Here is a 25,142-nt window from a genome sequence, read left to right as displayed (position 1 = left end):
GGGACAAGGGAGTTCCTCCAAGAGAGCAGCAGACCAAGGACTGCTAAATGAGCAGTCAGGAATTCCTACCACTGCCAAGGCAGGAACTAATGATGCCACAACATGGCCTGGCAGGAGCTAATGATGACTAAGGACCAGTGAAGGGTCTGTACTCCCCATTCTTCCCTCGCCCAAACCAGAGTTCTAGCTCCATTATCCTATCCTACCGAATCCCAGTACAGGAGGCAGGGGGCAGTGTTAGGGGGACACCAGTAGGTACCTTGTATTTCAGTCTAAAGCTTCCTAGGTTGTGTATCAATCAGCCAGATTCCAGGCTCTGAAGCTGACTGAGGGCTGTCTCCTTTGGAAAGGTGCACAGTGTGTTCTAGATTTGGGAAGAAAGGTCTGGAAAGAAAGGCCTAGACTGTCCTCCCTTTCTAACATAAAAGAACGTTTTGGTGAACATGTGGCTACCCAGGGGAACCTGTACTTTTCAGCATCTCAGCAAGGAGCTGTGGCCACATGCCTTGGGTTCTGCCTGTATTTTTCATTAGCCAACGGGTGGCTTCCAAGTTGTGCCATTCAAGCGGAGGAATATGATGTCTCCCCCTCTCCTCTCTTCCCTCCTGCTAGAATGCAGACATGGAGAGCCCAAAAGATGGAAGCCGTATGTTAGGCAAGTTGGAACAATGAGACAGAAGGCACCTGGGCCCCTAATGAACACAAAGCTGCCTCAGCAGCCCCAGCCTCCCATTTAGGGAGAAATAAACCTCGATCTGGCATAAGCAGCCGCGACTGCAGGTCCGCCCAGTGACATCCAGACCACTGCTACTGCCATTCTCGACTCCACTCTTCCAAGCCACTGCCCCACCATCCCCCGGTGCGACGGGCTCCCGCCACCACCTGACCAGCCGCTCTCTGACCCTTTGTTACTTCTTCACACGAACCCTACCCTGGGACTCCCGGGACCGCCTCCTTTCTGCTCTCCCTCTTTCCCCTTTTGGCCATGCACTGCACAGCATATGATCCTTTTAAAACATAAATCAGAATGGGGCGCCGGGCTAGGACAGTCAGTGGAGCATACGACTCTTGATCTTACGGTCTGGAGTTCAAGCTCCACGCTGGACATAGGGATTTTGTTTTAAAATTTTAAATAAATACAGTAAAAAAAAGATCAATCAGAACTTAAGACTCATGAAGGCAGGGTTTCTGCCTGAACTTTTCATTGGTATACCCTCATAGTCTAGAATAAGACTGGACATATATTTCACCAAATTTAAGATGTCAGTGATTGGGGCACCTGGGTGGCTCAGTGGGTTAAGCCTCTGCCTTCGGCTCTGGTCATGATCCTAAGGTCCTGGGATCGAGCCCTGCATCGGGCTCTCTGCTAGGCAGGGAGCCTGCTTCCTCCTCTCTGCCTGCTTCTCTGCCTACTTGTGATCTCTCTCTCTGTCAAATAAATAAATAAAATCTTAAAAAAAAAAAAAAAAGATGTCAGTGATTATAATAAGCTGCACTGTTATTTTTTGCACTGCCAAGGAAAAAAAGTGCTGCCCATTAAACCACAATGAAATGGCTTAGCAACAGATCAGGACAGAGTTGTAAACAGTTATACCAGTCTCCGGTTGCTCTGAGATTTCTCTCTGAGGAACGCGGAGTGTCTGTGATCTTGAGCCGCGCTGCCTAGGTAGGAAAGGCAATCCTTCCAGCTGTATGTTCAATTTCAAAATGTCGCCCAGCTTCATAAAAGTACAGACTGCTGCCTTTCTAAAGCTCCCTAATACATTTCGTTCATGCTTTGCAATAAAAGATGGAATCATGGTCATTCCTCCAACCACAAACATTTTCTTTACTAGTATCATACTGACAGCGCACTGCGGCCAACAATCCTCCTGCATACAAAGTAACATTTGCTTTTTCATCACTGCTGATCAAGGTGTGATTTGGGGGAAGGCAATTGCGATGGCAACTAAATTTAACACCCACGGCACCGCCACTGGACTGAAGGGGCAGTAGTATAAACAGGTAGAACCAGGTGTGCACACAAACAGGAAATGACAAGTGTGTCAGACCTGCCGCCTGGCCAACAGTGATGATACCATTGTAACAAGCACCCGGATGTCAACAGGTGTTAAAACGCGAAGGAAAAAAAGGGGTGGGGAAGGGCATCTCACAACTGAACCCCAGTTAGAAGAACTCGGAGTTTTGCCCAACGAATGACTGACTGACTCCTCCTGCTCCTGTGTCCTGGCTCAGCGGCCTCCAAGCACACCATGCCTCCTTGCTGTTCCCTGAGCAGACCAAGGATGGGCCCTGTCTCCTGCTGTTCCTTGTACCTGGGAAACTCCTCCCCTCAGATGGCTCCCTGTTATCCCTGCATTTTCTATTCAAAAGCCACCTCCTGGGGAACCTGGGTGGCTCAGTTGGTTCAGCATCCGACTCTTGATTTCAGCTCAGGTCATGATCCCATCCTGGGATGGAGCCCTGTGCTGGGTTCCACGCTCAGAATCTGCTTGGGATTCTCTCCCTCCCTTTGCCCCTCCCCCTGCTCATCCCCCTCCAATATATAAATACAACCCCACTCTCTCTCCAATATATAAATACAGCCTTGAAAAAAAAAACAACTAAAAAAAGCCACCTCCTCAAACTGTACACTCTCCATGTCCGCATTACTCTCCACCCCTTTTGCTAATCTGGTTTTTCTTGGTAGTCTTAGCGCCACATGACATTCCAAGGGTACATGTTTGTTTATGTTTCCTCCCACCGAAACGAAGCGCCATGTGAACAGGCTCCTGCAGCAGCTGACACGCAGCAAGTAAACAGCAAATGCAGTTCAATGAGCTGCTTATGGGAAGACACGTCCACTTACACGTAGTCTAAACACCATGTGAACAAACACAGTCTGCACCAAGCAAAGGTCTGAGACCCAAGGGCCTCTCGTCACAAGTCTTTCTGTCTTCTTCCCCTATAAGATAGGGGGCCATATGATGAGCTCCGTTTTTAGCAATAACTGGGGCTTCCACTTCCCATCTCAAAAGGAACAGTTAAAATGCTATAAATATCATAAACTTGCTTAGATTATTTGTTTTCAGGTAGTTTAGTGAGGGGATTAAGAACTCTGGAATCAAAGGTGCCTGGGCAGCTCAGTCGGTTAAGCATCTGCCTTCAGCTCAGGTCATGATCTCAGGGTCCTGGGATTGAGTCCCCTATCGGCTCCCCGCTCAGCAGGGAGTCTGCTCCTCCCCCTCTCTCTGTGATCCCTCTTGCTCTTGTTCTCTCTCAAATAAATTGATGAAAAAAAAAAAGAGAGAGAGAACTCTGGAATCAAACTCTGGATTAGAATCCAGAATCCACTTCCTAGTTGTGCATCTTTTAGCAAGTTAGTTAATTTCTACCAGCCTTAATCTTCTTATCTGTAAAGTGGGGTGATATTACCAACCCTGCTGAGCAAGTTAAATGCTTAGCACATATTGAACGCTCAGGGAATGTTAGCTGGTATCATAATCATTCTCTGTCTCTTGGCTAAGGCAGACAGAACGGGAGAAGAACGGACGTGGGGCTACATTCCCCTTTCCTCCCAGGCTACGGTAAGAAACCTAGTCACAGAGTGGCAGCAAGTACCTACTGCGAAAAAAGTGAGCTTAGGTTCTGGGGCCTGTTACAAAAAAAGAAAAGGTCACAGAGATGGAGGGGTCAGAGTGGAAAGGCCAGGGGTGGGGGTCTCTATGTTGGCTCCACTTTCAATGTTCCAAAAATCTGCTTGTTCTTTGTCTGGAATTCCTCATTCTCCCTCAATCCGTTCTTCTCTCAAGCTAGAAACCCAAGGAATCATCTTTTTCCCTCCTCCCCCAGCCCCACCTCCTTTTCATCAAGAAGTGGGTTAACTCAGATCCTCAGTCTTTCTGCTGTCTGCCTTCCTCCTTCCCCACCGCCAATGCCTTCCTTCGACTCGACTGCTCGCTTTAGAGGACAACACAAGCCCCTCATCTGGCTCCAGGCCTGCAGCCGCCTTCTTCCAACCTTCTTCCGACCCACGGTTACACCTTGCCAGTCACCTTTCTAACCCCTTCACATTCCTCAGAGGCTTCTTACGGTCCTAATGACAAAGTGCAAACTCCTAAGTACTTCTGAGACCCTCTGAGATCTGGTGTCTGCCTACCTGCAGCCACTCCCCTAGCAAAATCCTGCCTCCAGGCCCTCATTCGTTTTCCTGGGCTGCCCCCTCTCACAGCCACTTCCAAGAGCCTGTCGCCTGGCGATTGCTCAGCATTGCTTTTTCTTGAAAGTCTCCATTATAGCCAGCACTGCCCCACCAGGGGTCCCTTCCTGTTTTTCTTACTGTCTTGTGCATCCTTCCACAAAAGCACTTAGTACCCTACAACGTAACTGTTGGACTTCCTACCTATCTCGACCTCTACCACACCTCCCGGTTAAACTACAATTTCTGTAAGAAAAAGGACTTTCTCCTTACCTACCTAACACATCACTGGGGATACACAACATCCTTAGGGGAAAAAAAAAAGTTCGTTGAGTGAACAATTTTGGAGGGGTCCTGGTGAAGGGTTAATACCGAAAAGACTATAAACTCGATCACATCATGAATGTATTCACGAGAAACAGCACTCCTAAGGAAAAACTATATAGATCAAGCACGTTAGTAGGACATGTACATGGAAGCTGCAGTGAATTTACTGGCAGTTGTTAAGCAATAAAATGTAGCAAAAAGAGTTTTTAGATCAGGCACAAGATCTAATTTTTAGATGAGGTTTGAATTCCAGCTCAACCAATTCTATGCCAAAAAACTATGGACAAGTCAGTTAACCTAAATCTCACTTGCCTCATCTATAAAACAAGGAAAATTCAAAGATCTTCTTGGTCACACTGTTGTACGGAATGAGACAATGGTTGTAGAGTGGCTGGCCCTGAGCAGGTTTCTGAGGCTGTTAAGAAATGCCACTCCTGTTCCACTTAAAGAACACGGCTAAAAAGTGCAAGGTCACATATTCTGCACTTGGGAAGGAAGACTTACCACTCTTCTAAAACCTTGACCACACCCTAACTATCCAGCCAGCCATCTTGAAGATGAACTAGGTCATAAAGAAGATTTAGCCCAAAAAATAAAAAAAGGGAAAAAGAAAGAAAGAAGAGGAAAGAGGAAAAAGCAAATCATTTCCATGCAATTTCATCACCACAGCTGAAAAACAGTTTAAAATACCTGTCCTGCCCTACTCATAGCATCATTTCGGTAGGGAGAACACATGAGTAGGCCACAGACGGAATGTCATGTACATAATGAAGCCTTGGAATGTGGGTTCCTGAAGAGAATGAACTTAGTCATGGATCTGCTCCCCAGAGCAAGGAACTCACTGTAAAGTGCCACATAAATAACAAGCACCAAGGAACTTAAAGAACTACTCTACACAAGATTAGAGAAGTGTAAGAATTTCAGGTGATCTATGAGAGGGACCCATCATCTAAAATCCTCTAAAGCTACCAGTCTGGTTTGGACCCACCTCTGTTTTGCAGGGAGTGTATCTGCAGACGTTTTCATTTTGTTTGAATATAAAACTCTCCCTTACCTAATTGCCTAATTTAGATCGAAAGATCACTGTCTTACCTGTTTTCACCCTGAGATGTACTTTTGAATTTTCAGCAAGAGAAATGTCTTATTTTCTAACCAAATGAATGCCACCTACCGTATCTGTGACACAGTTTCCACCAAGAGAGTCACAATACAAAGGCAAAACCTCTGGAAATGGGGACGCCTGGGTGGCTCAGTTGGTTGGACGACTGCCTTCGGCTCAGGTCATGATCCCGGAGTCCCGGGATCGAGTCCCGCATCAGGCTCCCAGCTCCATGCGGAGTCTGCTTCTCTCTCTGACCTTCTCCTTGCTCATGTTCTCTCTCACTCTCTCTCTCTCAAATAAATAAATAAAATCTTAGAAAAAAAAATTTAAAAAAAAAAAAAAAACAAAAAAAAAAACCTCTGGAAATGTCTTTGTTGAGAACCGTTCACTCAATTCCAGAATTAAGGAAATGACTTAAAAACAAAAGCAAAAACAAACAATTTGTTCTAGGTTCAGCTGAGGCTGAATTACCAATTATTGAACTGTTCCTCTTTGTTCAGGCCACGTAACAGTTGAAAGTAATTTTATGTTGATCTAATACTAGTGAATTTAATTTTTCACATTGATTTCACTATTCCGTTGACCTTGAAAATCTCCTCCACAATGATTACATTTGTTCCTATACAGTCACAAAAAAGTTACAACTCCAAGACTGGTTAAAGTGAAGTGCCACAGTGTAGACTATGCAGTATCTTTAACTGGTCTCTACGCTCTGTTTGTCTGAAGATTTCTTGGTATGAAAAACCTCTGAACCAGCAGCAACTTTGAGAACGTTGAGAAAAATAAATAGTTTCTGGAAGCAAAGGGCTACTAAAAAACAGAAGCTCTTTGCCTTAATTTACCCATTAGAATTACTATTGAAGAAGGGGGGAGCAGATTTTTTAAAATTATCTAAAACAAAGTGCCTTTACGGAGATCTCTTGAGAATTCCTACCGGAATGAAAGAAACTGTTCAATGTTCTTCTAATTTTAGTTAGATTATTTTCCTGATGTATTTGAGAAAACAAAGTCCATAACACAGAATGAGCACTCCTGACTCTCCAAACAGCCAAGCATCACAACCCACAAAATTATTTGTTTCCCCTCCCACGTGACATCTGAACTCACCACTTGCAAGTCCCATCTCTGGATATATTTAGTCCCTAAGTAAATATATTAACTACTCTAGCTAAATCTGAAGCATGTAAGTCTTGTAGTTTAGCCGACCTGACGGATGGCTACTTTCTCAGTACTCTAGGGAAGTTTTTTAAGAACTAGTGAAAGAAATGAGGAGGTAGATTGAAGAGAGGGAAGCCAGCAGGGGTCCTGAAAGGGAAGCTCCTCATCTGGAAAAAGGAAGGGAAAAATGAGTAGAATCACAGAATCAATTCCTTGTACCCTAATTGCCACTGTTTTCATGATAACCTTAATAAACAATCTTTAAAATATCAAGAAAGAGATCTGTAAAACTCCGTTCAGAAATGATAACAGGGGAAGTTTACAAAGTCATTTGCTACCATTTGCTTCCTGTTTAGTGTCTGCTACAGCAAAAGACAAGTTTGAAAGGGCCAAAAACTAGAAAAAAGGCTGAATGAAAGAGAAGTATGCCAGGGGTCATCAGTTCTTGTTACGTTACAGATTTTAAATGGAATTCACTAGGCTTTTGGGAAAAAATATATTTTGTTACATATCAAAGACTCTGTCTGTAGGCCACCCCCAAACACATATGTTTAATCAACTTACACAACGCAACAGCCACACATACTGGGGATTTCAAATACTGCCTTTAAAAACATACACCCATACACTGTAATCCCACCCAAAATTATTCTTTAAATCTCTGCTGTAAGGCGCGCGTGCACGCACACACACGCGCGCACACACACACACACACACACACACTTAACTTGATGTAAATCTAGCCCTTCTCGCTTAAACACCCTGAGGAAAAGAATGAACGCCTCAATATGCTCTCCTCTTCTTCAGACCCTAAAAGACTCGAAAAGCAGCAAATGGAGTTCAAAACGAAGAAAGAAGGCAAGGTAATACAGGAGAATACAACTGGAGACCAGCTCGGGGGCTCATTTTTTTTCTTGGAAAATGTCATCTCCATTCTTTCCCCAAACCCAAAGGCCAGGCACCACTGGCGCAATACCATCCCTGTCCAAAGCGCCAAAGAGTTGCCAACTAATCTCCCAAGGTGTCCCCCAACCTCCTCACCTCATCAGCGCTCAGCTCCTCCATCGCTTTCCTCTTAATGGTGAAAGGCGTTAGGGAGAGATCCTTCTGTTCTTGAGACCAGGGCGAGAGGAGAGTAGAAGGTGTCTATCGGGCTGTCTGGTCCCCCGAATGGGGGAGGTTTCAGAATTGCATAGTCAGAGGTTAAAAAATAAGAACACGAGAGGCACTGAACCGCCTTGGCGTCGGTCACTCCAATCGCCCCACAGACTCCTACAGCTGCTTGCGCCCCGGGCAGCCTCCTTTGGCCACCACCGCTGCTGCTCTACAGGGTTATCTTAAGGCGCCACTATTGCCCTCTGCTTCCCAGGTTACCCAGACCAGGGACTCGGGTCTCCAGCACGTCTCGTGCCCTGAGCCTGCTGTGTCTTCGTGGTGGTGGCGCGGCAGGTGCGCTTCCTCCAGCAGATCCTGCTCTCCTTCCTACCCTTTGCCCCAGGCGGGAAGTGTTCGACTGCAGAGTGGATGCCCCGAGGTAAGGCGACCCCAGAACCGCCGAGGCAGAGCCCAGCACTGAAGAGGGAAGCCCCTCCCCTCCCAAAGCAGGCCGGCCACGCCCCGCCTCCACGCCGGAGCCCGGGCAGGGGGGAGGGGGAGGACGGGACTCGCGATGCTCTGGATGGAAGAGTAAATCCTCCTACCCCTCCACCCCTACTCTTACCCCCTCGCCCCACCAAGTATTATTCATCAAAACAACAAGGCGGCCATCTTTGAAAGGGATCACGTGACCCCGCCACAGAGGCGGGGCTTCTGGCCCCAGGACGAGGCAGCCAATGGGCCGCGGGCGTCGCGCCGCCGATTTCCTCTCGCCTGCGTCTCCTCCCGCCCCCGCCCCACCCCCTCCCCCGCAGCAGCGCCGCGCGGGGGAGGGGCGAGCGCGGGGGAGGGGCGAGCGCGGCTGCGGGCGGGCGGGGGGGCGGGGCGGCGCGGTGCCATGGCGACGGCCGGGGGGTGGCGGGCGCGGCAGGCGGGTCCAGGTAGGCTCCCGGGAGAGCCTGGCGGGGCGGGAATCTGGGCGACGAGGGGACCCCGCAGCGCCTCCGTTGTCCTCAGGAGCTTGCTTTTTGGTGACTCCACGATGCGGACCCAGTAAAGGAAAAGGGAGGACGTCTTGCTTCTGGAGCCAAGGTTCTCTACCGTTGTCGGCTCACGGCCTGAGAAACCCTTGGACGCGTGTCCACGTCCGCAGAGAAAGCCCGTTTGGAAGAAAACTAAGACGGGTACAACTTCATTTTATTTGCCTTTCGGCTTTTCGAGAGATCCTGCTTTGGTTGCCTTTTTTTTTTTTTTTCTTCTTTTTTAAACGTGTTCCAGAATGATGGTGAAATTTGAAAGTGCAAATGACCGGGAGACCTAAAAAATGTTGGCGTATCTGCGCACGTACAAGAAAGGCTTTTCGAGCCAATGGAGAGAAACCATCCTTACCTGCTCAAGTTTCTAATGGAGATGTAATTGACATAGAGCATCCTGTTCGTTTTAGATGTACAGCATAATGATGCGTGAGGTTTGGGGTTTTTTTCTTTCTTTTGTTTTTTTAAGTATTTAAATTCCAGTTAGTAAAAATAAATAAATAAATAGATCCCAGTTACTTGATATACAGTGTAATGTTAGTTTCGGGTGTACAATACAGTGATTCAACAGTTCTATGTAACACCCAGTCACGGGCGCACTCCATCCCCGTCACCCATGCGCCCATCCCCCCACCCGCGTCTCCTCTGATAACCATGGAGGTAAGAGTCTGGCAAAAAAAAAAAAAAGTCTGGTTCTATCTTTGCCTTTCTCTCTTTTTTTTTTTAAACTTTGCTCATCTGGTTTTTTATCTAAAATTCAACACATGAGTGAAATTATATGATATTTGTTTCTAATACTCTCTAGCTCCATGTAGTTGCAAATGGCAAGATAACATTTTTTTTTTAAAGATTTTATTTATTTATTTGACAGACAGAGAGCACAAGTAGGCAGAGACACAGGCAGAGAGAGAGGAGGAAGCAGGCTCCCTGCTGAGCAGAGAGCCTGATGCAAGGGCTCGGATCCCAGGATCCTGGACCAGAAGGCAGAGGCTTTAACCCACTGAGGCAGCCAGGCGCCCCATAACATTCTTTTTTATGGCTGAGTACTAGTCCTGTGTGTGTATGAGAGTATAAAGATATACCATCTCTTTATTTTTTTTTAACTTTTAAAAAAAGATTTTATTTATTTGACAGACAGAGATCACAAGTAGGCAGAGAGAGAGGAAAGGGAGCAGGCTCCCCGCTGAGCAGAGAGCCTGATGATCCCAGGATCCTGAGATCCTGAGCCGAAGGCAGAGGCTTTAACCCACTGAGCCACCCAAGCGTCCCTATATACCATCTCTTTATCAGTTCATCAGTGGATGGATTCTTGGGCTGTTTCCATAATTTGGCCATTGTAAATAGTGCTGCTATAAACATCAGGTATCCCTTTGAGTTAGTATTCCGTATTCTTGGGTAAATACCGTTAGTGCAAGTGCTGGATCCTAGGGTAGTCCTATTTTTAACCTTTTGTGGAACCTCCATGCTATTTTTCGGTGGCTGCACCAGTTTGCATTCCCACCAACAGTGCAAGAGGGTTCCTTCCCCTTTGTCCGCATCCTCACCCACACCTGTTGTTTCTTTGTGTTGTAGATTTTAGCTGTTCTGACAGGTATGAGATGATACCAACCGCATTGTAGTTTCGATTTGCATTACAACGCAATGATTTGGCACGTGTATCTATATATTGCAAAATGATTACCAAAATTGTTTAGTTAACATCTGTCACTGTATATAATTACCATGTTTTTCCTTATGACAAGAACTTTTAAATATTGTCTTAGCAATTTTCAATACAATATACAATGCAATATTGTATACATATAGCAAATCTATGATACAGGTTTTTTTAAAGATTTTATTTATTTATTTGACAGAGACACAGCGAGAGGGGAACACAAGCAGGGGGAGTGGGAGAAGGAGAAGCAGGCTTCCCACTGAGCAGGGAGCCTGATGCAGGGCTCGATCCCTGGGATCATAACCTGAGACAAAGGCAGGTGCCTAAAGATTGGCCACCCAAGTGCCCCAGTGATACAGTATTGTTAACTATAGTCCCCATGCCGTACATAACATCCCCAGAATTTATAACTGGAAATTTGTACCTTTTGACCCCCTACCCATTTGGCCCACCTCTACCCCTCTCTGGCAATCACCAATCTGTTCTCTGAAGAATACAAATATTTTGTAATATAAAAATCTAAACTGAGCGGTCTGCATAGCAGTATCATGAAATTCTAGATTTTGCCACATCCTGAAGAATATACTATATTGGATTTACTAAACCATAATCTTAAACATTGTATTATAGAATTAAATGAATTTTTTTTTTACCCCCTTTCGTACTTGCTTAGAATAGTAACCTGACAGCTAGATATGCAAGGAATTTGTGAGTAAAATGAGACCACTGCTGGCTTTGCATATTATCTGCTCTCCAGGAAAGGAATTCTATGTAAGCCAGAATTTGAACTCCCAGTGACATTGATGTTAATACGTTCATGTCTCACTTCTTTTTTTAAACATCCTTATTGTAATATAACTCACATACCATGTAATTCGCTCATTTAAAGTATACAAAGATCAGTATATTCACAGTTGTTCCACCATCACTAACTCTAGAACAATTTTATCACTGCCCACCCTCAAAAGACTACATACCTATCAGCAGTCACTCCCTAATGTCTCCTCTCCTCCCTGTGGGCAAGCAGCAATCTGCTTTTTGTTTTGATTTCTCTTCTAGATTTTATTTAGTTATTTGACAGAGAGAGCACAAGCAGGAGGAGAGGCAGGCAGAGGGAAAGGAAGAAGTAGGCTCCCCTCTGAGCAGGGAGCCTGATGTGGGACTCGATCCCAGGACCCTGGGATCATGACCTGAGCCGAAGGCAGCCGCTTAACCCACTGAGCCACCCAGGTGCCCCCCATTTTGCATTTCTACCAGCGATGGATGAGCATCCCATTTATAACCTCCTCTCCGGCACTTGTTCCTGTCTTTTTTATTACAGCCACACTCGTAGGTGTGAACTGGGGTCTCATTGTGGTTCTGCTTTTCAGCTCTCTAAGGGCTGATGAAATTGAGCCTCTTTTTGTGTTAAGTAACCTTTTGTCTATCTTCTTTGGCCAAACAGAGTTCACTTTTCATTGAGTCACTTGTGTTTTTCCTGTTTTCAGTTGTCAGAGTTCTTTACATGTTCTAGATCCCAGTCCCTTATCAGATGTGCAATTTGCAAATCTTTTTTGAGTACAGCTGACACAGCGGTACTTGATTTCAGGTATACAATGCAGCGATTCGACTGCTCGGAACGTGATGCTGTGCTCCCAAGTGTGACGGCTGCCTGTCACCATGCAATGCCATTACAGGACTGACTGTATTCCCAATGCTGTACGTTTTGTTGCTGTGACTCACTCCATAGCTGAAGGCCTGTATCTCCGACTCCCCTTCACCCACTTGGCCCATCCCCTCATGCCCCTTGCCCTACCTACGGGTCTGATTGCAATTTGCAAACATGTTTTCCCATTGTGTGGGTGGTCTTTTCACTTTCTTGCTGGTGTCATTTGCAGCACAAAAGTTTTTATTTTGATGTAGTCCAGTTTATCTGTTTTTTTCTCTTGTCATTTTCACTTTTGATATAACATTCACTTATACAAGGCACGTTGAATCATTTGATGTTGTCTTAGCCAGTTTGGGTTGCTGTAATGGGACACCACAGACTGGGTGGCTTTAGAAACAACAGAAATGTCTTTCTCAGTTCTGGAGACTGGAAATCCAAGGTCAGGGTGCCAGCGTGATCCGGTCTGGTGTAGACTTCTGACTTACGGTATCCTCATGTGACTGAGAGCTGAAAGCGAGAACAAGTTCTCTACTGACTCTTATGAGGGCCCTAACCTCATTCATGAATGCTTCACCTTTATGACCTTATCTAATGCGAATTACCTCCCGGAAGTACATCTGACCTTTGAACAAGGACTCAAACGGTGCCGGTCCCCTTTGACGGAGATTTTTTTCAATGAAAGCACTGTTAAGTGTATTTTCTCTTCCTTAATGATTTTCTTAATAACCTCATTTCTCTAGCTCACTTTATCATAAGAATACAGTAGGGGCGCCTTGGTGACTCTGTTAGTTGGGCACCCGGCTCATGATGTCGGCTCAGGTCATGATCTTAGGCTCCTGAGATCAAACCCTGCAACCAGCTCTCTGCATGCGCTCTAAAATAAATAAATAGATAAATCTTAAAAAAGAAAAAAAACATAGCATATAATACACATAGCATGCCAAATGTATGTTAATCAACTGTTTATGTTATTGGGAAGGATTCTATTAATAGTTCAGTTTTGGGGGAGTCAGTAGTTGTACATGAACTTTAGACTGGGGGTGGTGGTTAGTGCCCCCTAGCCCCTACATTGTTCAAGGGTCAGCTCTGTAATACCATCACTTTGATGAAGTGGGGCTAGGGTTTCAATATGCATTTTGGGGGACACAAATATTTAGTCCATAACAATATTGAAATATTATAAAAACTACCTTTCCTGTTTTGTGGAAAAAGTAAAACTTTTAGGGTTAAAGGGCCTGCCCCATGTCCAACAGGAAAATGATTAGAAATCTTGCTTCCCTTGAAAAATTTTTTAATAGTTTTTTTTTTTTTAAAGACTGCATTTATTTATTTGAGACAGAGAGGGAGAATACGGAGGAAGAGGGGAAGAGGGAGAAGCTGACCCCCCAGTGAGCAGAGAACCTGACATGGGACTCAATCCCAGGACCCTGGGATCATGACCTGAGCCAAAGGCAGACGCTTAACTGACTGAGCCACCCAGGTGCCCCTTTCCTTGAACTCTTGCCCTGCCACCCAAGTATCTCTCTGTGTTACAAGTACACAGTATCTATGTTTTTACCATTTACAAGAGAACTCTACTCCCTTTCTCTTTCTTCGGCTTTGCAATATTTCCTGCCAATATAATTTTGTAGAATCGCAAAAATTAGAGATGACACTTCTTTGGTCACATACCACTATATTCCCAGGGTGTTTTATAGGATGAATACAGTTTTTTTGTGCTTTTTCCATTTGTGTTTTAACCTAAGTGCTGGAGTTCTACCACTTCCTTTAAGGGACGCTTTCCCACTGTAGCGTAAATGACAGGGTCCCAGAGGTGTCCCTGATCCTTACCCCATATTTTCATTGTTTTGTTCAGTGTCTTTCATTTGAGCATTACATCAGCCCCTTTGGATCATGCAAAATAATGTCTCCCTCCCTTGGGAACTACCAAGCATCAGGGCCCAAGACAAATTAGTTCTTAGAATTACCTGGAAGTAAGCAAAAATACCTGTTGTTCTGTTTTGTTGTTGTTGTTGTTGTTAAGATTTTTTATTTATTTCACATAGAGAGAGAGATCACAAGTAGGCAGAGAGAGAGGGGAAGCAGGCTCCCCATTGAGCAGAGAGCCCGATGTGGGGCTCGATCGCAGGACCGTGAGATCATGACCTGAGCCAAAGGCAGAGGCTTTAACCCACTGAGCCACCCAGGCGCCCTAATACTTGTTGTTTTTAAATAGACTCCATGCCCAATGTGGAGCACAGTGTGGGGCTTGAACTCACAACCCTGAGATCAAGACCTAAGCTGAAATCAAGTCCAATACCTAACCAACTGAGCCACCCAGACGCCCCGCAAAAATACTTTTTAATGCCAGTAACAGATAAAGGAGAGACCGTAGGACATACTGAAACATGAAACAGAATAAAGGTATACTGTGGGCAGATTTTGTTATTTTGTAAAGGGAGAGGGGTTGTGTAAGGGTTTTATTTTACTTTTCCTGGAACTTATAATCTTTTAGTGCAGCATTTATTCAAATGCCAGGACAGAGACTATTCTCTGGATCAAAACGTAGCTCCCTAATGATCTGCAAAGCTAGATATGCTCCGAGGTGATCTCCCTTTGTATCTACAAAGCTACCTACGTCTGTCAGTGTATTCCATTTTCCCTGCTGCCATCAAAGACCAAGCCCTTCACCTGGACTCTGGATTCCTTCCCCTTCCACCTTCTTAAGGACTTTGGTCCACGATTTATTCCCTTTGTTCTGCACCATCACTTTCTCCCTCCCTGCTGGACACATTATCTGCCGTAGGAAGATGAACTTTAAATAAACCAGAATTGGGGAACCTGGGTGGCTCAGTCTGTTGAGCGACAGGCTCTTGATCTCAGCTCAGGTCGTGATCTCAGGGGAGTGAGATCGAGTTCCACTTCGGTTGCAGGAGCCAGCTTGGGATTTTCTCTCTGCCTCCTTCTGCCCCTTCCCATTACACACACACACACAGACACACACACACACACACACACACACACTCTCTCTCTCTCTCTCACACACACACAAATAGACAAACAAAAAAACCTACCTTGGCTCTACGCCTCCTTTGAACTATGCCTTCTTTCTTTGCCTCCTTGACAATAAAACATCTCAAAAAAGATATCTTTTATTACTCCCACTCCCTCCCTTACTCCTATACCGTTCTGAGAAAATCCTCTTGTCAGAAGCACCAAGGACCTCCATGAGGCCAAAACTAGTTCCATTCCTATGTCTGATACTCACTGGCCTCCCCAACCCAGGTGAGCACTTGGTTTGCTCAACACACAGAGCCACACACTCTGGTTTTCCCCCAGAAGCTCTTCCTCAGGTTCATTTGCTGCCTCGTCTCCCCAGACTTTTAAATACTAGAGAGGATCACCTGGCTGGCTCAGGCAGTAGAGCGTATGACTCTTACTCTTGGGGTTGTAAGTTCAAGCCCCACATTGGGTATAGAGATTGCTTAAGATCTGCCTGCCTCTCTGCCATTAAATAAATAAATAAATAAATAGGAAAACTAGAAAAATAAATAAATAAATAGATGTTGTAGGGCCATAAGGTGTAGTGCTGAGCCCCCTCCTCTCTGTTGACGCCCCTCCCCTAAGTCTCAGGGTCGCGGCTCTAAAGAGCATGTACCAATGCTAAGTGCCAAGTATATAGCTATGGCCAAAGCCTCTTCCCCGAATCCCAGTTCCATGTCCAGCTGCATATTGATATTCGTATTGGGCTGCCTAGTAGATGGTCTCCACAGACCTGTCCTCTCCTCTTTCCCCAGAACAAATGTCATCATGAGCCATCCAGGGCCCCAAGCCCAAAACCTTGGCATCATCCTCGACTCCTCCTTTTCCTCACACAGTCTGTCAGCAGATTCGAGGTGGTCGTGCTCCGGAGGCTCAGGAACTTAACCGTCTCTTCTCTCCAACTCCCCTGTGACCCTAGAACCCAAGCTACCATCATGTCTTGTCTGGCGATTTCACTGGTCCTATTTTGCTCATGTCCCTTTTCAACCTGCACGTCAGAAAGCAGTATGACCTTCTTAAGTCATAGATCCTGTCCTTTAACTCATTCACAATCCCTCAGCGATTCCCATTGCTCATTGAATGAAACCCAAGCTCCTTGTCATGACCTGTAAGGTCCTACAGCATTTGGTCACCTCTGCTTTGCTTGCCTCATCTTATACCACATTCCCTTTTCCCTTTTTTTTTTTTTTTTAAGATTTTATTTATTTGACAGACAGAGATCACAAGTAGGCAGAGAGGCAGGCAGAGAGAGAGAGGAAGGGAAGCAGGCTCCCTGCTGAGCAGAGAGCCCGCCGTGGGGCTCGATCCCAGGACCCTGAGCCGAAGGCAGAGGCTTTAACCCACTGAGCCACCCAGGCGCCCCCACTTTTCCCTTTTTTTTCAACCCCACTGGCTTTTGCTCTTCACTAAGATGAGCTCTTTCTTTCCTAGAGGACTTTGTACTCTGCATCTTGTTTTCCTGAAAAACTCCTCCCCTGGCTTTTTGCATGGCTGGTTCCTTCTCATTCTTCCGGTCTTAGCTCAAAGGTCATCTCATTTATGCATTAATTCATTTAACAAATATTTATTGAGCACCTTGCATCGTACATACACCATGCATGTTTGTGTGGGTCTTCTGAGAAGCAGACCCCTGGATAGAATGCGACGTGTCAGAGGTTTATTTGGGGAAGTGCATGTGCAGGGTGGGTACAGGAGGTGAGGAGAGCTTTCAGACTGCGCGTGGCGCCGCTCCCGTGGAATGGGGAGCGGAGAGGGATGAGGTTTGGGAATCTAGGTGAGGTTCGGTGGGCTGAGGTCCGGAGCCCATGACCAAGAAAGAATTCTTTAGATGCCTTTGGTGCAAAATAGTGGTTTATTAAATAAAGCACAGGGACAGGAACCGTGGGCAGAAGTAGCTGCTGCAGGGGCGCCTGGGTGGCTCAGTGGGTTAAGCCTCTGTCTTCGGCTCAGGTCATGATCTCAGGGTCCTGGGATCGAGTCCCGCATCGGGCTCTCTGCTCTCTGCGGGGGGCCTGCTTCCCTCTCTCTCTCTCTGCCTGCCTCTCTGCCTACTTGTGATCTCTGTCTGTCAAATAAATAAATAAAATCTTTAAAAAAAAAAAAAAAAAAGAAGAAGTAGCTGCTGCACCGAGGTCTCGAGGATGGTGATTATATACTGCGGGGGAGGGGGGAGTAAGGAAAAGGGAGGTTTCAAAAGAATTTTCATATGCTAACGAGGACCGACCTACCAGATACCACAAGTTATCAGCGGTCTTCTGGGGCGGTCTTCTGGGGCGCCTGGGTGGCTCAGTGGGTTAAGCCTCTGCCTTTAGCTCAGGTCATGATCTCAGGGTCCTGGGATGGAGCCCTGCATTGGGCTCTCTGCTCAGCAGGGAGCCTGCTTCCTCCTCTCTCTCTGCCTGCCTCTCTGCCTACTTGTGATCTCTCTGTCAAATAAATAAATAAAATCTTTATAAAACATTAAAAAATTAAATAATAATAATAATAATAATAATAATAAAAGATACCAGAGGTCTTGGCATTGTCAAGTTAAGGCTGCTAACATGTAGTTGGGACATCCCTGGAAGAATGCCACACGTGTCCCTCCCAGGAGTGGGGGGCGGGGGGAGGTGGCAGGGGCTCAGCGTATGCTTTGTCTTCAGCTAGCCTTCTGCTCCCTCATCAGAAAGGAAGTAGCATCGAGTAGAGTAGAAAGGCTCGCTCTGCAGAGCAGTTTTGAGAGAATTTGGCCAAGCTGATGGGCCAAAGTCGTCGGTTGGAAAAACCCCACCTCTTGCAGGAATGGGCCTGAAGGAGCATCGCCCCCCCCCCGCAGGTGGGAGGAGCCCGGGGAAGCTTGGCCTCTCGCCAACGCTGCTGTGAATCCAGAGGGCCACAGCTGGAGTCCTCAGTTCCACTTCCCTCCCCTCAGCAGGGAATCGGAGTTTCCCTGTTGCCGGAAACACTTACGTTTCCATGGAAGACAGAATGTGAGAGCCCTTTCCAGCTGCCCTCTATCGTCTCAAGTCGCCCAGGGCAGGAAGAAGTCAGCTGCTTGTTGAATTTGGAGTGACAACTGCAGATGCTGGATTCAGTGCCACGTGGCTCTTCCTCCAATACCCTAGTGCTCGCCTGCCTGCATGGAGTGGAAATGCTGGTCTGCTCGCCGGCAGGAAATAAGCACACTGGGGCAGGCGCTGTCCTTCTAGGGACGCCTGTGGTTGGCCAGGTGCGCCACTGACTCATTTAACATTAGCGTTTCTTATTTAGGGGTAAAGTTTTACCTTATTTTATTAGTCAGTCATAATGATTTTTTTTTTTTTTTTTTTTTTTAAGTAGGCTCCAGACTGGGCATGGAGCCCAATGCGGGGCTTGAAGTGACCACCTTGAGATCAAGTCCTGAAATGAAATCAAGAGTCAGATGCATAACTGACTGAGCCACCCATGGCTCCTGATAAAGATGATTTTAGGGGCGCCTGGGTGGCTCAATGGGTTAAAGCCTCTGCCTTCGGGCTCATAGTCCCAGGTTCCTGGGATCGAGCCCCGCATCCGGCTCTCTGCTCAGCCGGGAGCCTGCTTCCTCCTCTCTCTGCCTCTTCTCTGCCTTCTCTGCCTACTTGTGATCTCTGTCTGTCAAATAAATAAATAAAATCTTTTTTTTTTTTTAAAGATGATTTTAAAAATCTCTACTTTTCCAACACCTAGGTCCTAGATTCCATCAGGGTCCAAATTGAGAAGCTCCACCCAGCCTGGAAAATCCCATCACCACTCTAAACAAGGTAGGCAAGGTGGGAATATTTATGGGGCTTACGCTCTAAGGATGAATGAGCCAGCCCTCCTGACCAGCCACTCCTAAGTCAGCTTCTTTTCTCCCTCAGTCCTTTTATTATATCCCACTTAGTTCTTTCATGGCACTTAATCAAAATCTGAAAATCATTTCATTTGCTTATTTATTTATAGCCTTCCCTCCTCCCCACACTATCTTCCACCAAGAGAATGAAAATCCTTGGAGGTCAGAGACCTGGCCTGCCTTGTTTATTGCTAAAATTCCAGTACCAAGAAAAGTACATGACTCTTGAACAAGTGTTTATTGATCACTGATGAGGTACAGAGGTATGTCCGTGGGAAAACAAAACAAAACAAAAAATTCTTGCCCTTGTGGAGCTAACATCCTATAGTGGGGAGACAGACAATAAGTAAATAAATTGTATAGTATATTTTTAAAAATTGCACAGTCTCTTAAAAAGGTGATAAGTGTCCTAGGTTAAAATAGATGCGAAACGGGGAATAATGCTGGAGCTGGGTGTTTCCGTTTTAAGTAGCATGGTTAGAGCAAGTAACATTTGAAGGACTTGAAGGGAGTGAAGAAGTGAGCCAAGTGGGTACCGGTGGGAGAGCATTCAGAGCAGAGGGAACGGAAGGCCCTGAGTCAGGACTAAGCTTGGCAGGGCCACTATGGCCAAAGCAGAATGAGTGTTAGGGCAAGTAGAAGATGGTATCTGTGGCTTTTGACTCTAAGATGGGAGCTGCTGGAGTTTTGAATAGAGGAGTGAACTGATCCCCTTAGGTTTTGGGGTTTTTTTTTTTTTAAGATTTTATTTATTTATTTGACACAGAGAGAGAGACAGAGAGAGAGATCACAAGTGAGGCAGAGAGGCAGGCAGAGGGGGTGAGGGAAGCAGGTTTCCTGCTGAGCAGAGAGCCCAATGCAGGGCTCGATCCCAGGACCCTGAGAGGAAGGCAGAGGCTTAACCCACTGAGCCACCCAGGTGCCCCATGATCCCCTTAGGTTTTAGAAGGACCACTCTGCCAGGTGGAAAATAGACAGGAGAGGAGCAAGAGAAAGAGCACAGAGACCAGTTATACAAAAGGCACAATGATCCAGGTGAGAGCAATGGTCCAAGGAAGAGATGCTGGGGCTCAGACCAAGGTGGCAGCAGTGAAGGTGGGGAGAGGTGGTTGGATTCTGGATATATTATGAAGGAAGGGCCAACAGAATTTGGGAGTGGATGTGAGAATGAAATAGAGGAGAGAGAGGTCAAGGATGCCTACAACTATGGGATGATGTTGCCATTCATTGAGATCGGGAGGGCTGTGGGTAGAATAGAATTGAGGAGAAGATAATGGGTGCAGTTTTGGCTGTATTAAAGCTAAGCTATGTATGAAAATGTGAAGCAAGGATGTCAGGTAAGTAGCTGGGTGTAACAGACATGGAATTTTGGGGGAGGGGGGTCCGCACCAGGGACATCAGTTGTTTGTCTTGGTGCATAAATGTAAAGTCATGAAATGGGATTCAGTCACCACGGGGGGATTACAGCAAGAGGAAGTCCCACCTGAGCCCTGGGGCGCCAACATTAAGAAGCCAAGAGCGGTTAAGTGTGCAGCAAAGGAGACTGCGAAGGACTGGCCTTGACTAGGAGGAAAACCAGGGAACTGCCTTGTTAAGTTCAGTGAGCAAAGATTTAAAGAAAGAAGGAGTGATCCAGTGTTTCAAATGCTGCTGATCCCATGAGATGAAGACAGAGACTGTCTACTGAATTTAGCAACAAGCAGTTCTTTGGTGACCTACAGTGCAGGTTGGTGGAATGATGGGCAGGAACCTGAATTGGAGTGCGCTCAAGAAAGAATGCGAGGATACACAGAAATCAGTTGCATTTCTGTGCACTAACAATGAGACAGAGGAAAGAGAAAATTGGAATTGATCCCATTTGCAATTGCCCCAGAAACCATAAGATACCTAGGAATAAACCTAACGAAAGAAGTAAAGGATCTGTACTCTGAAAACTATGGAACACGTATGAAAGACATTGAGGAAAACACAAAGAATTGGAGAGACATTCCATGCTCATGGATTGGAGGAACAAATATTGTTTAAATGTCTATGCTACCTAGAGCAATCTACACATCAGTGCAATCCCTATCAAAATGCATCAACATTTTTCACAAAGCTGGAACAAACAATCCTAAAATTTGTATGGAACCAGAAAAACTCTTATAGCCAGAGGAAAGCTGAAAAAGAAAACCAAAGCTGGAGGCATCACAATTCCAGACTTTTCAAGCTCTATTACAAAGCTGTGATCATCAAGACAGTGTGGTACTGGCACAAAAATAGGCACATAGATCAGTGGAACAGAATAGAGAGCCCAGAAATGGACCCTCTACTCTATGGTCGACTAATCTTCAATAAAGCAGGAAAAAATGTCCAATGGAAAAAAGACAGTCTCGGGGCGCCTGGGTGGCTCAGTGGGTTAAGCCGCTGCCTTCGGCTCAGGTGGTGATCTCAGGGTCCTGGGATCGAGTCCCGCATCGGGCTCTCTGCTCGGCAGGGGCCTGCTTCCCTTCCTCTCTCTCTGCCTGCCTCTCTGCCTACTTGTGACCTCTCTCTGTCAAATAAATAAATAAAAATCTTAAAAAAAAAAAAAAGACAGTCTCTTCAACAAATGGTGTTGAGAAAATTGGACAGCCACATGCAGAAAAATGAAACTGGACCATTTCCTTACACCACACACAAAAATAAACTTGAAATAGGTGAAAGACCCAAATGTTCCTCGAAAAGTTGAAAATAGAGCTACCCTACGACCCAGCAATCGCACTACTGCATATTTACCCTAAAGATACAAACGTAGCAATCCGAAGGGGCACGTGCACCCGAATGTTTATAGCAGCAATGTCCACAATAGCCAAACTATGGAAAGAACCTAGATGTCCATCAACAGAAGAATGAATAAAGAAGATGTGGTATACACATAAATGGAATACTACGCAGCCATCAAAGGAAATGAAATCTTGCCATTTGTGACAACGTGGATGGAACTAGAAGGTATTATGCTGAGCGAAATAAGTCAATCAGAGAAAGACAGTTATCATATGATCTCCATGATATGAAGAAGTTGAGAGGCAACGTGGGGGGTTTGGGGGGTAGAAAAGGAATAAATGAAACAAGATGGGATCGGGAGGGAGACAAATCATAAGAGACTCTTAATCTCACAAAACAAACTGAGGGTGAGCAGGGGTAGGGGGGTAGGAGGAGGGTGGTTGGGTTATGGAAATTGGGAAGGGTATGTGCTATGGTGAGTGCTGTGAAGTGTGTAAATTTGGCAATTCACAGACCTGTACCCCTGGGGCTAATAATACATTACACATCAATAAAAAAAAATTAAAAATTAAAAAAAAAAGAAATGGATGAAAGACCTAAATGTAAGACAGGACTCCATCAAAATCCTAGGGGAGAACACAGACAGCAAGCTCTGTGACCTGTGTGGCAACAACTTTTTGTTAGACATGTCGCCAGAGGCAAGAGAAACAAAAGCAAAAATGAACTATTGGGACTTCATCAAGATCAAAAAGCTTTTGCACAGCAAAAGAAACAGTCAACAAAACCAAAAGACAACTGACAGAATGGGAGAATATATTTGCAAATGTCTTCTCAGATAAAGGGTTAGTATCCAAGATCTACAAAGAACTTATCAAACTCAACACCCAAAAAACAAATAATCCAGTCAAGAAATGGGCAAAAGACATGAACAGACATTTCTCCAAAGAAGACATCCAGATGGTCAACAGACATATGAAAATGTGCTTCACATCACTTGGCATCAGGGAAATACAGATCAAACCAAGTGATATAAGACCTCATACCAGTCAGAATGGCTAAAATTAACAAGTCAGGAAACAACAAATGTTGGTGAAGATTCGGAGAACGGAGAACCCTCTTACATTGCTGATGGAAATGCAAGCTGGTACAGCCACTCTGGAAAACAGTATGAAAAATACGTCAAAAAGTTTTGTTGTTTTTTTTTAAAGAGCTACTCTGGGACACCTGGGTGGCTCAGTTGGTTGAGCAGCTGCCTTCGACTCAGGTCATGATCCCAGTGTCCTAGGATCGAGCCAGGCTTTCTGCTGAGCAAGGAGCCCAATACAGGCCTGGATCCCAGAACCCTGGGATCATGACCTGAGCTGAAGGCAAAATTCTTAGCTGACTGAGCCACCCAGCTGTCCCAACTAGAGGGTATTATTAACGCTAAGCAAATAAGTCAGTCAGAGAAAGAATTATCATATTATTTCACTCGTATGTGGAATTTAAGAAACAAAACAGAGGATCGTCGGGGAAGGGAGGGAAAATAAAATAAGACAAAATCAGAGAGGGAGGCAAACACAAGAGACTCTTATCTATAGGTTGCTGGCGGGGAGGGGGCGTGAGTTAACTGGGTGATGGGCCTTAAGGAGGGCACATGATGTAATGAGAACTCAGTATTATATGCAGCTGATGAATCATTAAACATTGCCTCTGAAGCTAATAATATGCTGTATGTTGATTAATTGAATTTAAGTAAAATTTTAAAAATAAAAAAAGAAAGAAAGAATGTGATGGGGGGCACCTGTCTGGGTTAGATGGTAGAACATGTGACTCTTGATCTCAGGGTTGTGAGTTCAAGCCCCATGTTGGGTGTAGAGCCTACCTAAAAATAATAATAATATAATAATAATAACAACAAGGATAGACAACTCTCTCAAGAAGATTTGGGCAAACAAAACAAAAACATGAGACATTAGAAGGAAGTGGGTAAAGGTATTTTGTTTTTAAGATTGGGAGAAATAATAACATCTCTTGTATGTTATCAAGAATTATTAGTAGAGAGGGTAAAAATATGAAGATTTAGGAAAAAGTAAAGAGAAAACGGAGCACTGCTAGATTCTGTGCACTACTGGTGTCTTTGAATTCTTTACCTCCGAAGAAGCATATCCTTATCTTATAAATTGGAAAAGGCTATTTCCTCTTAAAAGGAAAATAGTAGCAATTTTTTTTTTTATACAAAGCCTTTAAGTACTAGATCTTGTTTGCTATTGCTGCTGACTTGATGTTAGCAATTTTCTGGGTGTCTAACTTTCTTCTTGCATAAAATGCTGCAGCGTGACTTTTTTCCTTCCTGTTCGTTGGCAGCTCTCTGTCCTTTCTGGCTATGATCACAGGGAGTGCCTATGATTGGCTGAATGCCTCTAAAAGTTAACTATTCGAAATCTGTCTATTCTGACTCTCACTTGGGCTTCGGATTCAGAATTCCTCTTACTTGGCTCAGGATTTGATCTCCATGGGATTACACAGCCATGCCTCTTGTCTGGGATTGTTAGATACACTCAGCAGACGTGGTCGCCAAAGCCAGGGGGGAAAACGCCACTGACTCGGTCTCTCATCTATTCTCCCGTCCAGTAGCCACTAACTGGGCAAAGCATTGTGCCAGACACAAAGACAGACTGGAGAATCAGGTTACCCCAGGTCTTACCCGGCCCGTTAGATACTTACAGTCAGGGAGTCAGAGAAAATACATACAGAACCGTAACACACTCTAGAACGTGGTAAGCGCCATAAAAGACATTTAAGGGAAGCACTAAAAGTCCAAAAGAAAAAAGAGATTATTCCTTCTGGTTTGGAGGATGGAGCTCTGACTCACTGAAGCAGGCTGGGATTCTGAAGGAAACCTACCCATCAGCCCTCCTTACAATGATCTCAACTTGTATTGGTATGTACCCACATTCTAAAACATGATGATTCATTTTTTAAAAGATTTTATGTATTTGAGAGAGAGAGAGGACGAGAGAGAGAGAACACGAGCTGGGGAAGGAGCAGGGGAAAAGGAGAAAGCAGGCTCCCCGCTGAGCAGAGAGCCCAATGTGGGGCTTGATCCCTGGACCATGGGTTCATGACTTGAGCTGAAGGCAGATGCTCCCCCCACCCCCACTTTCATTTTACAGCCAAATGGACTGATTCCACCTCTTTTTGATAGCATCTTCCCATTAATATTATATTTAAAATTTAATATTAAAAGAGTTTTGTTGATTTTTTAAAACCTAATGAGTAGTTGCAATTTTTTTTTAAAGATTTTATTTATTTGAGAGAGAGACAGTGAGAGAGAACATGAATGAGGAGAAGGTCAGAGGGAGAAGCA

General features: G+C 45.2%; 1 protein-coding gene and 1 long non-coding RNA gene across 5 annotated transcripts in view; one reads left to right on the top strand and one right to left on the bottom strand.

Annotated features, from left to right (window-relative positions):
- Positions 1 to 8,542, bottom strand: part of UBE4B (ubiquitination factor E4B) — a 121,424-nt gene extending 112,882 nt beyond the window's left edge. The window contains exon 1 of one of the 4 annotated variants that reach the window (XM_059138394.1): positions 7,806 to 8,542. In XM_059138394.1, the coding sequence (XP_058994377.1) occupies positions 7,806 to 7,829 (24 nt within the window). In that variant the 5' untranslated portion in view covers positions 7,830 to 8,542. The remainder of the gene's footprint in view (positions 1 to 7,805) is intronic. The other 3 variants (XM_059138395.1, XM_059138396.1, XM_059138397.1) reach the window with 3 other exon arrangements.
- Positions 8,543 to 8,774: 232 nt separating this feature from the next.
- The window catches only part of LOC131810029 (uncharacterized), a 31,361-nt gene continuing 14,993 nt past the window's right edge, over positions 8,775 to 25,142 (top strand). Inside the window, exons 1-2 of the long non-coding RNA XR_009345370.1 lie at positions 8,775 to 9,043; positions 18,904 to 18,977. This is a non-coding gene — a long non-coding RNA (uncharacterized LOC131810029). The remainder of the gene's footprint in view (positions 9,044 to 18,903; positions 18,978 to 25,142) is intronic.

The sequence above is a fragment of the Mustela lutreola genome, chromosome 10 (assembly GCF_030435805.1).
Source record: "Mustela lutreola isolate mMusLut2 chromosome 10, mMusLut2.pri, whole genome shotgun sequence".
Lineage (NCBI taxonomy): Eukaryota > Metazoa > Chordata > Mammalia > Carnivora > Mustelidae > Mustela > Mustela lutreola.
The sequence above is the reverse complement of the archived record's forward strand: the minus strand, read 5'-3'. Positions and strand labels throughout refer to the sequence as shown.